General features: G+C 40.1%; 1 protein-coding gene across 6 annotated transcripts in view; it reads left to right on the forward strand.

Moving 5' to 3' along the window:
• SLC16A12 (solute carrier family 16 member 12) overlaps window positions 1-8,720 on the forward strand; it is a 30,492-nt gene extending 21,772 nt beyond the window's left edge. For 5 of the 6 annotated variants that reach the window (XM_068139707.1, XM_068139703.1, XM_068139704.1 and 2 more), the window contains 5 exons: window positions 1,412-1,515; window positions 2,767-2,910; window positions 5,090-5,681; window positions 6,678-6,937; window positions 8,099-8,720. In XM_068139707.1, coding sequence (XP_067995808.1) covers window positions 1,412-1,515; window positions 2,767-2,910; window positions 5,090-5,681; window positions 6,678-6,937; window positions 8,099-8,361 — 1,363 coding nt within the window. In that variant the 3' untranslated portion in view covers window positions 8,362-8,720. The remainder of the gene's footprint in view (window positions 1-1,411; window positions 1,516-2,766; window positions 2,911-5,089; window positions 5,682-6,677; window positions 6,938-8,098) is intronic. The other variant, XM_068139708.1, reaches the window with a different exon arrangement.
• The last annotated feature ends 2,871 nt before the right edge of the window (window positions 8,721-11,591 follow it).

The following is an 11,591-nucleotide window of genomic DNA, read 5'->3' on the forward strand; positions in this document are numbered from 1 at the left end:
AGCAGAGAAAAGTAACCTCTCCTGGAAGCATTTTAATAAACTATTGTAAGGTCCATGGGCTCCTGCTGTGTTTTGTTTCTCTGTTCATGAGAAGTTACTTTTCACTTGCTTTGCACTTGTACATCCATGAACACATAGCTGTAGGTGGTGCTGACTCTCTAAGCACGTTGCTGGACAGTTTGTGCAGATGTGAGTGTTACCATTAGTGAGCAACCAGGTCAGTGAAGAACTGAAGAGATGAGGCTTTCTGTACCAGTGAAGAAACATCACAATGTGGTGATAATTAGAGCTTCCACAGCTAGTGGATGAGGGAAAGGCTGTGGACCTTGACTATATGGATTTTAGTAAAGATTTTGACAATGTCTCCCACAGCATTCTCTCAAGAAACTTGCCGCCTATGGTATAGACAGATGTACTCTTTGCTGGGTTTAAAACTGGCTGAATGGGCAGGCCCAAAGGGTTGTGATAAATGGAGTTAAATCCAGCTGGCAGCTGGTCATGAGCAGTGTGCCCCAGGGATCAGTACTGGGGCCAGTTCTGTTTAGTATTAATGATTTGGATGAGGGGATTGAGGACACCTTCAAGAAGTTTGCAGACAACACTAAATTAAACAGGAGTGTTGATCTACTCAAGAGTAGGCAGGCTCTGCAGAGAGATCTGGGCAGGTTAAATCGATGGGCTGAGATCAAGGGAATGAGGTTTAATATGACCAAATGCCAGATTCTGCACTTTGGTCACAACAAGCCCAAGCAACACTACAGGCTTGAGGAAGAGAGGCTGGAACAGGCTGCCCGTAGAGGTGACAGAGTCAACATCTCTGGAGGCGTTCAAGAACTGTGTGGATGTGGAGCTTCAGGATATAGTTTAGTGGTCATGGTAGTTAGGTTACAGTTGGACTTGATGATCTTAAAAGTCTTTTACAGCCTCAATGATTCTATGACTCAATTTCATTTCAGTTAAAAATCATAAGTTATAAAAACCTAGCAACAGATACCACTGTGAAAAACATGGTATTATAATGTTCTGGAAGAGCTATCTGTCTGTATTAGGTTCTACACCAGCCTAATTATCTAATCCCACTGTCAGGGTAACAGTTGGACACAAATTTCAGTTGTGCCAGTGTAAAGCAAGGATTATTCTGTGACTGAATCACCCTAGCCTAGGTGCCTTACCACAGAGCACTGTTGGAATTATTCAGCTTGCACACATCATTTCACATCTTCATGTACTAAGGTAGCCCATAATTTCCAATAACCTGTTAAAATTTAGGCAAACCATAGATTTGATTTTCCTGGAGGCTGGCAAAGACCTTCAAGTGGGTACTCTTTATACTTGAAGAATGAGATCAGTGTTTTCTGCAAGGCAAATATCCCACATGCAACAGATTGGTGTTAAATGTTTTCTTTCCTAGGTGCATCTCCATTTTTTTTGTGGAGTTCCAGGCATACTTTGGGCAGGATTATGCCAGAACAGCTTGGATCCACTCCATTGTCGACTGTGCTACAATGCTCTGTGGTGTGTATTACCCTTTTAAAACTAATATGGCTGCTTTTTCTTCAGCTCCATCTGGGTTTAACATGTTCACAAGTTTGTGAAGTCAGCTGGTAAAGATAGATACTGTGGGCTCTCTGGGGTACGGTTTATCCAAAATGCAACCCTCAGCATAGCTAGACAGGAAGGGAGTGTCTTCATGCTATAGAAAAGAAGCAGAGCTTTGTTTTGTCAAATGATCTAAGTTTTCAGAAATGTATTTTTGTCAAGGTCTAGTGGGACAAGTTGTGCTTGAGAACTACTAACTAAGCACATATTTCATTTGCCTTTTGATTGGAATCATATTTGAGATTTAGAATAGGATGTACATCTTGCTTTCAAATCAAGTCACAGTCATTCTCCTTTTATCAAATTTGTATGTTATTTTCTTGAAAATTCAATGTTAATGAGAATACCATGCATCAGTGCAGCAGTTGTACTGAACTTCTCATGAGTTTACTTTAAAACTGTACAACTAGGTGAAAACCCATTCCGTAATACTATGGAAGAGGGTTAATCCATGAGAACTGCTGAACTACAGGGACACAGCTGTAATGGGACACAGTAGCTTTCCTGTGTCTGTCAGGTTATATCCTGGGGTTAAAAAAAAAAAAAGAGAGAGAGAATTAAAGATAACCTTGCCTTGGCATTGCAAGTATCAGGGAGGGAGAGGGCTGGTGATGACAGCCCATGGTATAGGCAGAGTGATCTGGGAGCCATCAGCGCTGGAGAAGTGCAGAAGAGGGTTAATAACCATGGTAGCAACCCTGGAGATAGTCCAAAAGATGTAAACCCTCTGCTGTTTGGGTCTGATGCAGAGCCCACAATGCCAGGGAGGCACCACGTAGGACATCTGAAATGACTGAGGGATAAAGTGCAAATTCTAGGTGGGGGAAGGTCTCACTGTTGTAAGCATGGAGTAACGAACAGAATGGGCTGTCACTGTGTCCCCTCTTGACCTCCAAATCTGACCCATAATGACTTCAATCTACAAAAATGGCTGCTGAGAAAGCAACTGTAAACTTCAGTTCTATACTGACTTTCAGAAAAATTACTTTTAGAACTATTTTGGTGCTCACATCATTGTGATAGGGTGGGTGTTGGAAGAACACTCTGTGTGGCTGTGATCACCATTTTCTCCTGCTTGCCTGCTGCTTCCTTTTCCTTGTTGACTGTTGCAACAAACTGTATATGAGGACCTGCTATTAACTATCAGGTTTATTTGTTTCTTTAAAGCTCCACTTGGGAGTTTAATCAGCAATCATGTCTCCTGCCAAGTTGGTATCATGCTAGGAGGCCTGCTTGCATCTGCTGGACTAATTTTGAGTTCATTCGCCACCAGACTGGAACATCTCTACTTATCATTAGGAGTTCTTACAGGTAGGAGGCAATCAGCTCTCATTGCTCCTGCCAGGAAAACCACACAGGAATGTTAAAAATTATGGTACTTCCAAGAGAGGTAGTCTTTTCTCCATGTCATATTGACACCCCACTGGTCAATAGAGATACTCAGGTCTGTTTCTTTCATTGTAGTAGACAGGCTTTGGCTGCTGCTATTGTAGGAGTTGTAGTCTGCCCCAAATATCTGCATATTAAAAATAAAATAAAATTGTTTTAATCAGAGTAAGTGGGCAGAGGAGCACTGGGTGAATACCTGGTACCTCAGCTGTGAACCTTATTTTTAGTTGCATTACATTCCATTTAAACAGCAAACAAATTGCTGTCTGGTAGTGTTGCTGTAGCAGCTGCTCCATTTGTGTTCAGGTATGGGGGAAATTGCCTTTGCTCTGTCCTAATCTCCCCGTGTTTGCTGTGCACAGCAAAACTTGAGAAGTGCCCATGGCCTCACTGACATTCCTTCCTCACTAATACTGACCTGGTAGCCACGGTGATATAAGCCCTTGTACTTGGTCCCCTGCTATTCAGTAACAAGTTGGTGGAATTACTGCAGTTCACAGGCTGCCAACAGCTTATTTGTTTTAAAAAAAATAAATTAAAAATCCTTATTGTAGTGCTTGTCACTCCTGTATTACAATGTTAATCTTTGACAAATGTGTTCAGAACAAATAAAAGGCTCCTTGTAGCTCAAGGGAGTGTGCCACATACCATGCTAATGCCACTGAGGCTTCTTTAGAGAGAACCACTGCGAATGCTGAGATGGAAAAGCAGTAGCACTTTGTGCATGGAGTTGTAAAGAGCCAGTTCTACAAGCAGTGAACTGCTAGTCTGTTGAGACTAATTAATGGAGAGATGAACTGTTGGTAAACACTAGAGGCAGTGCCCCAAACCAGAAAGGAGGTGGGAGCACAACTAATAATGGTCTAAATCCATGAAAGCTGCAGGACTTGAAACTGTGAGGAGTGAGGCTGAGGTGGGATGGGGGAGTGGCAATAAGTAGCAGAGCTCCTTCTAAGAGATATGAAGATATTTGCAGCCCCAAACTTTGCAATTCTACATTTCTCAGGACATTTATTGGCTTTTTTGCCAGCTCTAAAAATAAATGGTATGTATGCCAAATAGAGCTTTTGAGTAATGATGTCCAGCTCAGGACTGCTTCTGTGGCTCTGCTGCCCACAATCCCAGCTCTCTGCCCCGGTTGTCCCCTCACCTCCTGAGGCATGCCAAAGCAGGGGCACCCACTGTCTGGAGTCCCTTTAATCGACTTACCCCCATCCTGGCAGGCTTATTGCTCATTCTGCACAGTGCAGCCTTTGAGGAGGATGTGGAAAGCTGGTTACAGTGCTGGGTAATTACCTTCTCTATTGGCAAGTTCTGCCAAAGGGAATGGGAACTGTTTTTCCTTCAGTGCAGGACATTCTCTAAATCAGCTAGTCAGGAGCTCATTTCTGCAGCAGATTCAGAAATATGTTTTAGTGTTAGGCCAAGGATTTGCTGATTAAAATCTGCTTTCTTGTTCTGTGCAAACTCCTTTTCCCCATTTGAGAGATGGATCTTATTTTTTTATTAGATTGAACATTACTTTACTTTCTGAGGCTTTTTCTTTGCTTGAAGGCAGGGATTTAAAATAGTCAGGAATCCAAGCAACTACTGTATGGAGTTTCTTTAGCTGACTAAAAAGGTTTATTGTAGAATATTAGTTACAAACCTTTTTGCACTGTTTCAAAGAGCTGAAAATTAATGTTCATGATTTCAAGTGACGGAAACACAAAGTAGTGCCTCATGAGGACAGTGTGTCCAATGATATTGCACAGACCCTGGGACAAGACCTCATCTTGCATCCAGGAGAGAGAGGCTGACACACCATTTCTCTCACGTTTGTTGATTTTTCTTGTTCCTAAGTGAACCTCATCACTTCTTTCTGAGCCATTGTATTGTGGATTAATGATGATCCATTAGGTTTGTCAAGTCAATGATCTTAACAGTTAAAGAGAGGAGTCATCCTGGTTTCTCTTCACACTATGACTGGACTGTGTGATATAGAATCAGAAAAGGCTTCTTATTAATTAGTCCTGATGAAAATAGACTATTTGATGTAATGTAATGTGTTTCATATGTTATGCTTAGTGTTAAGCCATCCACACTGTGCTTTCTCTTCCAGGACTTGGGTTTGCACTCTGTTATTCTCCAGCCATTGCGATGGTGGGCAAATATTTCAACAAAAGAAAAGCACTGGCATATGGAATAGCCATGTCAGGAAGTGGAATCGGTACCTTCATCCTGGCCCCTGTGGTTCAACTTTTAATCGAGCAGTTTTCCTGGCATGGAGCTTTACTCATCCTGGGAGGTTTTGTTTTAAACCTCTGTGTCTGTGGTGCCTTGATGCGGCCAATTGCCCTAAAGGAGGACTGCAAAACTGCTCCTGAGTTTCTTGAACAGGATTATGTCCCTGAAGAACAGAAACGAGACTTGAAGAGAATGTCCATCTGTTCACCTTTAATCAAAGTGTGGTCTCATGAATGTTTATGCTACTGTTCAAGAAAGGAATATGACTTTTTACTGATGCCAGGTTTCATGGTGCTGGCGGTGTCAATTTTATTTATGGCTTATGGCTGTAGCCCTCTTTTTGTCTACCTAGTGCCTTATGCTTTGAGCGTTGGAGTAAGTCATCACCAGGCTGCCTTTCTCATGTCCATACTTGGTGTCATAGACATCATTGGTAATGTCACCTTTGGATGGCTGACAGACAGAAGGTAATGGTTTATGGCTAAGCAAGTGTAAGCTCTATCTGATGAGAGGCTGGATGCAAGGGAGTTGCAATAGTTTTCTTGTAGGTTGTGTAACTTCAAAAAGAAAGAAAACAAGACACTAACTTTTGTGAATACTTACTATTTAATGGTTTTGTCTTTTCTGAATTTGTTAAATTCTGATGTTTTGGGGGGATTTTTTTTTTCCTGAGAAATTATGGGTTTGTGCAAAGTTTTTGCATTTGACAGGAGGAATGTAACCCCCTGCCTGAGGTACATTGAGCATGATCCTCTGTACTTGTTTCCTTGAGCGTCTCTAATTCTTCTGCCTTTCCATAACAGAAGTTATGGAAAAGGGTCAAGGTTTGGGCCCAACACTGTCAGGCACATGCTCAGAAGAACTGACCAAAAATTGATACATGCTTTCCAGTACATGAGAATTTACAATGCTTTGGTGCAGCATCTGTGTCATCAGTAGAGACTGGCTATATTAAGAAGTATTTTGATTCTAAAAGATACATTCTTTGTGTATATTCAATTTGCGGGGAAAATCAGTCATTGAGGGGAGAAAGGGAATTGCTTTGCTCATGGTAATTCCAGTGTTTAAGGGCTGACAAAAAAGATCACAGCTAAAATAGGTATACTATAATACTTTTTGCATAATACTGGGAACACCTTGCTGAACTGGGATGCAAAACACTGAAACTTCAGAAGACTGTAAAATTCTTGTAGTGGAGCAGCTTCCCTCAGTAGAGGCAGGAAGCATGACAGACAGCATGAGCTATTGCTTACCAGCTGCTTTTGAAGCTGTAGGTGAGTAGCTTTCCCTGTGTGGGCTCATCAGAGTGGAGCTTTTCATCCTGAGGACTGTGTAAGAAAATGGACTAAAATTTGAACTGTGTAAGAGAGAGTGAGAGAGACTGAAGTGCTTCTTGTTGGTGCATAAAATGAGATGCTGTGTCCAGTGATAATCTCTTTCTTTTTCCATTTTGAAATTTGCAGGTGTCTGAAGAAGCATCGGCACTTTTGCTACCTCTTCGCTGTGGGAATGGATGGCCTTTGTTGTCTTTTCCTGCCAGTTCTCCAAAATTTCCCTTTGCTTGTGCCTTTCTCATTTACCTTTGGCTACTTCGATGGAGCCTATGTAACGCTGATCCCTGTTGTGACAGCAGACGTAGTTGGAACTTCTTCCTTATCATCAGCACTAGGTGTTGTGTATTTTCTGCATGCCATACCATATCTAGTGAGCCCACCTGTTGCAGGTCAGTTCACAAATTATTTTCCTATAATCTTATCACTATTTCAGACTTACCTGAGGGTGTGACGTAAAAAGAGAGGAAGAACAGCAAATGCACACTGAATGGAGGTAGCCCCGGGCAGTCAATCTTCATGAAACTTCACATGCTACTTAAGCTCTGTCTCAATGCGATGATTTCTACATAGAGAGTACCTGAAAAAAACAAAAAACAAACAACCCAAACAAAACAACAACCAACCAAACAAACAAAAACACACAAAAAACCAACCAAACCAACCAACCAAACTAGTATGAAACACCTGGGGCTTCTAAGAGCTGTTACATCATGACTTCATGTAGTTCAGAACTGTGCAAGTAGAAAGAACAGAAGATTCCACTGTGAAAATACATGATTTTGAAAATGCAACCTAAAGGGAGTTTCATTCCAAAGTTGGGTCTTTTTTGTGTGGAGGACTTGAGCTGCTTCTCTCCAAACTGCTTTGAAGGGGTGGGCGAGTCATCTTCATACTATTTGGTCACAAGCTTATCACTCTAATATCTATCATTTTCCCCATTGGCTCCATTATGGCAAAGTAAGGATGAGAGCTGTACTTTCACTACTCTTTAGAAAGAACTTGACATGCCTTTTAGTACTATAGTATGTATGTGTATATGTCTTGCATATTTTGTCTGCTGTTCACATAATGTCCCAATTAATCACTGCTCATGAAGCTTTTAAGTTGACTTTTCATAACAAAGAATATAACAAAATGGAGTTATTTTTAGGGATTCACGAATGTAGGGCATAAGTCACTAGATATTTCTATTTGAGGGTCTCATGCACACAATATTTAATCCCAAGGCTTTTGAAGCTTGTCTAAAGACTGACAGTTAAATCCATACTGTTGAGAGATGTTTATTTGGTCTTGTGGTGACGACTGTTGTGCCTTTTCTCATGGGTGTGACCTCTAAACAGAAGCCCATAAAAAAGACCTTACCTGACTGCTGGGGACAAATCCATTCCTGTCCCAGGAGGCAAAAGTATGGAATTGTAAACCCACATTGTTTGATGGTATTTATATGTGGTAATTCCAGAAGTTTATAAAACTCCCTTTGATCATACCATTTCTAAAGTACTAGAATTTTGGTGGGCATTTTAAAAAAATCATGATTTGTTTTCCTACAGGTTGGCTTGTGGACACAACTGGCAGCTACACTGCATCATTTCTCCTGTGTGGATTTTCTATGATATTTAGTTCAATGTTATTGTGCTTTGCAAGACTAGCAAAGAAAATCAAAAGAATGCATTTGAGGTCACTCACCAATGATATTAGCACCAAACAGCACATCTGGACAAATGGAGCAATAGCTTATTCTGTCACAGCAGAATTAGATCAAAAGGATGGTGAATTTTTGGCTGCGGATACAAACATCTATGGCAACAGATGACAAGTGCGCAAGATTCAGTGGTGCACAGCCACCACGGAGACAGAGGTGGTTCTGTAGCACTAGGCTGTTCAAGATACTCCTCCTGTGAAACAAGGCATCTTTCAATTAGATTTTTCTATTGTGTTTTAGTTGGCTCAAATCTACATAGAGCAACAGTAAGAATAAGTTAATGCAATACTATAAGAAAGTTAGACTGAAAATAAACACAGTTTCTAGGTACAAATGTTCACAGATTTATTTCAAATGTATTATATTGACTCCACAGGTAATCTTAAATATGCTAATTGGCAATAATAATAAAAAAACCCTGTAATCAGTCACCAAAGCTGAACAATAAAGTTGAGATTATTTCAGAAGTAGTTTTAATGATGTAAGTTTTTTTGCTTTTTTGGTCTGTTATGTTTCAAGGCACCAATAATACACACCACCAAAATACCTCCACATTCATCAATCTGCATTGAACAGCAAAATTTTGAGGCACTTGCTGCTTTTTTTCCTGGATTTCATTAAAGCTTGAATTTCTAAACATTGACACTCCAGCTGAACCTTGCCTGGGAGGGAGAAGTGGTGCCATGGCTCTTCTGCTCTCTGAAGAGGAGTAAATTTGCACCAGGTTTCCTGCTTCAGCTCCGCTTGTTGGAAGAAGCCCAAAGGTAGCCCAGGAGACCAGGGGAAAAGCTCACAGGTTTTTTCCAAACACAAAGCCTCTTCCTCCTGTAAAATCAGCAGCTGTTGAAGAAATTTAGAGTTCATGCAAGCAGATGGCTGAGAAACTGCCCACTCTGCAGGCTATTAATAAAGAGGATGTTGGCAGACAAAGGTGCTTCTGTGTATTCCAGTGGCAAGCCTATCTCTTCTCGGACCCAGACTGTATCTTCAGATGGTACAAATTGCTCATTTGTGCTAACTGAAATGCTGATCAAGTCACTTGTCCTGGGTGGCCAGAACACAAGAGCTACAATTTGCCAGTGGTTTCCTGCTACTTGTATGAGGAATGTAACAGAGCTGGCTGCTTCACAGGAGCTATAGACTTAATGTAGCTTATGGGGTAAGTTACTGATGTGATGATTTAGTAAACAATGGGATATTTCTACATTTCCAGAGTGAAACTGTTGTCCAAAGTGCAGGAACTTCACATTCTGCAAAGCAAATAATTTCTTGTGTTTTGATGCCACATACAGTTGCATTGTGTTCACTAGCAAATTGATCAAGTATTTTTTTATCCATGCTGAACTAGTAGTTTTTGTTAATAATTTGCAGTGTATTAAATGGTTGCTCATGGTGTCCTATTCCACTCTGTGCTTTGGAAGGGAACTGATGTTTGCCAATTTGATTTAGATCAATCATACACCCATTGGGGTACAATGTCTTGTTTCATCTGCATATACGAATAGTATGTATATCGAGTAGTTTTATTTTTCATGCATACTTCAAATGTAGCATATTAAAATTGTTTGACTTAATCTGTCTGTGCTCAAACAAAAAACCCATCTCTCACTGTGCTTCTATAGAAATGTGGTAAGATCCAGTAGCATTGATCTGTGTGCAAAAACTGCTTATAACAAATGACATAACCTTTTTTTCCCCCATCTCTGAAAGGCAATTAAGTCGTGGGCTCTCATTTTGGTTTTAACCTATGTTCATAAAGAGAAGACAAAAATTATCCGCAAGTATTTTGTAATGAATTAGGAAAAATATGCACATTTGCAAAAAAAAAAAGAGTAGTGAAGATATGGTTTTAAATCTTAATGCAAAATTTTAATACATAAAAATGGGGAATAGTGTGGCCTCCAAAGAACATAATCTATTTTCAACAAGTTACTACTGTCTTTTACTTTGCAAATATTTAATTACTTTGTTTACCACACCATAACACGTCAGCAGTTTTTCATGCCAGAACTGCATATTGCAAAAGCATTATTGCAATAACACAATATGCATTTTTATCTAGTAAACAGTACTGTGTAATACATTATCAGCTTTTAAAAGAATATTTTATTTTAAAAATTTATTCAAACTTTTTTTTTTTTTTTTCCCCATAGGCTATTCCATTGATGTGTTTAAGGCATGATTTCTTGGTTTAAACAACTAATTTACCAGAAAACACTCAACTTTTTTCTTTATACACAGACTTTTTGTAGAAAATGGTAGAAGTATTTCAGGGTAACACTCTTTCTGCTTTGACTTAAGCCAGTGGACAAAAGCTTATATACCGGAATGACTCTGTCATGATTCTCCCCAATGAGAAACAGAGGAAGAGTAACAAGAAATCACAGAGTCACAGAATCACCAAGGTTGGAAGAGACCTCAAAGATCATCAAGTCCAACCTGTCACCACAGACCCCATGACTAAACCATGGCACCAAATGACTTATGAGTGGAAGAAACGGGAATACAATCCAGGTTTGCAAAGCCAAAATTCTACCAGTGGTCTACATAACCCAAACTCAACAGCTCATCTTCATTCTACCATGTAAAATGTTTCAGGCAGTGTGTTGCTGGAGTATATGGATTATACAGAGTTTTAAAAGAATTGCTCATTGTATCTGAAATGTGGGATTTTTTGTTTGTCTGTTTCAGAGATTGTAATATTCAGACTGTTCTCTACAGAGGGTGTTTCCTGCCATGGTATGGTGCAGCTGTAGGCAGAGATACCTGGGCTAGCTGTGAACAATTTCTCTGGCAATCACTGCATGTTCTTACCAGCCCCTGTTGAGCACAGATGGATGTGAGCTTGAATGGAGCACTGCATCACTGAGCCTGTCTGGTTTTCCCAGAACATTATGGTCTGGGGTCACATCTGTCCAAGACAGAAACACGCAGATCCTACCTCAGGTGAATCCTGCCTGGGATAACATTCCATTTCAAGAAGTGATCAAGATTCAGTCTAAATAAGTTAAATGGCTTACAACTGCTGAAGTTACTCCTTCTATTTACACTCCATGAAGTTCAAAATGGGGAAATCATCATTATTTTTTAATTTCTTATGTTCTAGTGAATTTTTTTATCAGATCATCTTTGGACCATTTAATAAAATTGTGCCTTGAAAAGTTGTGTCAAAATGACATTGGAAAATTTCAGTGCCTTCTGCTAAAGAAAAAACCCTGTCAAGAAAGAAAAGAAAAGAAAGGAAAAGAAAGGAAAGGAAAGGAAAGGAGAAGAGAAGAGAAGAGAGAGAAGAGAAGAGAAGAGAAGAGAAGAGAAGAGAAGAGAAGAGAAGAGAAGAGAAG

Source organism: Melanerpes formicivorus, unplaced genomic scaffold (assembly GCF_026170545.1).
Source record: "Melanerpes formicivorus ecotype bairdi unplaced genomic scaffold, bMelFor1.0.p_v2 SCAF_6, whole genome shotgun sequence".
Lineage (NCBI taxonomy): Eukaryota > Metazoa > Chordata > Aves > Piciformes > Picidae > Melanerpes > Melanerpes formicivorus.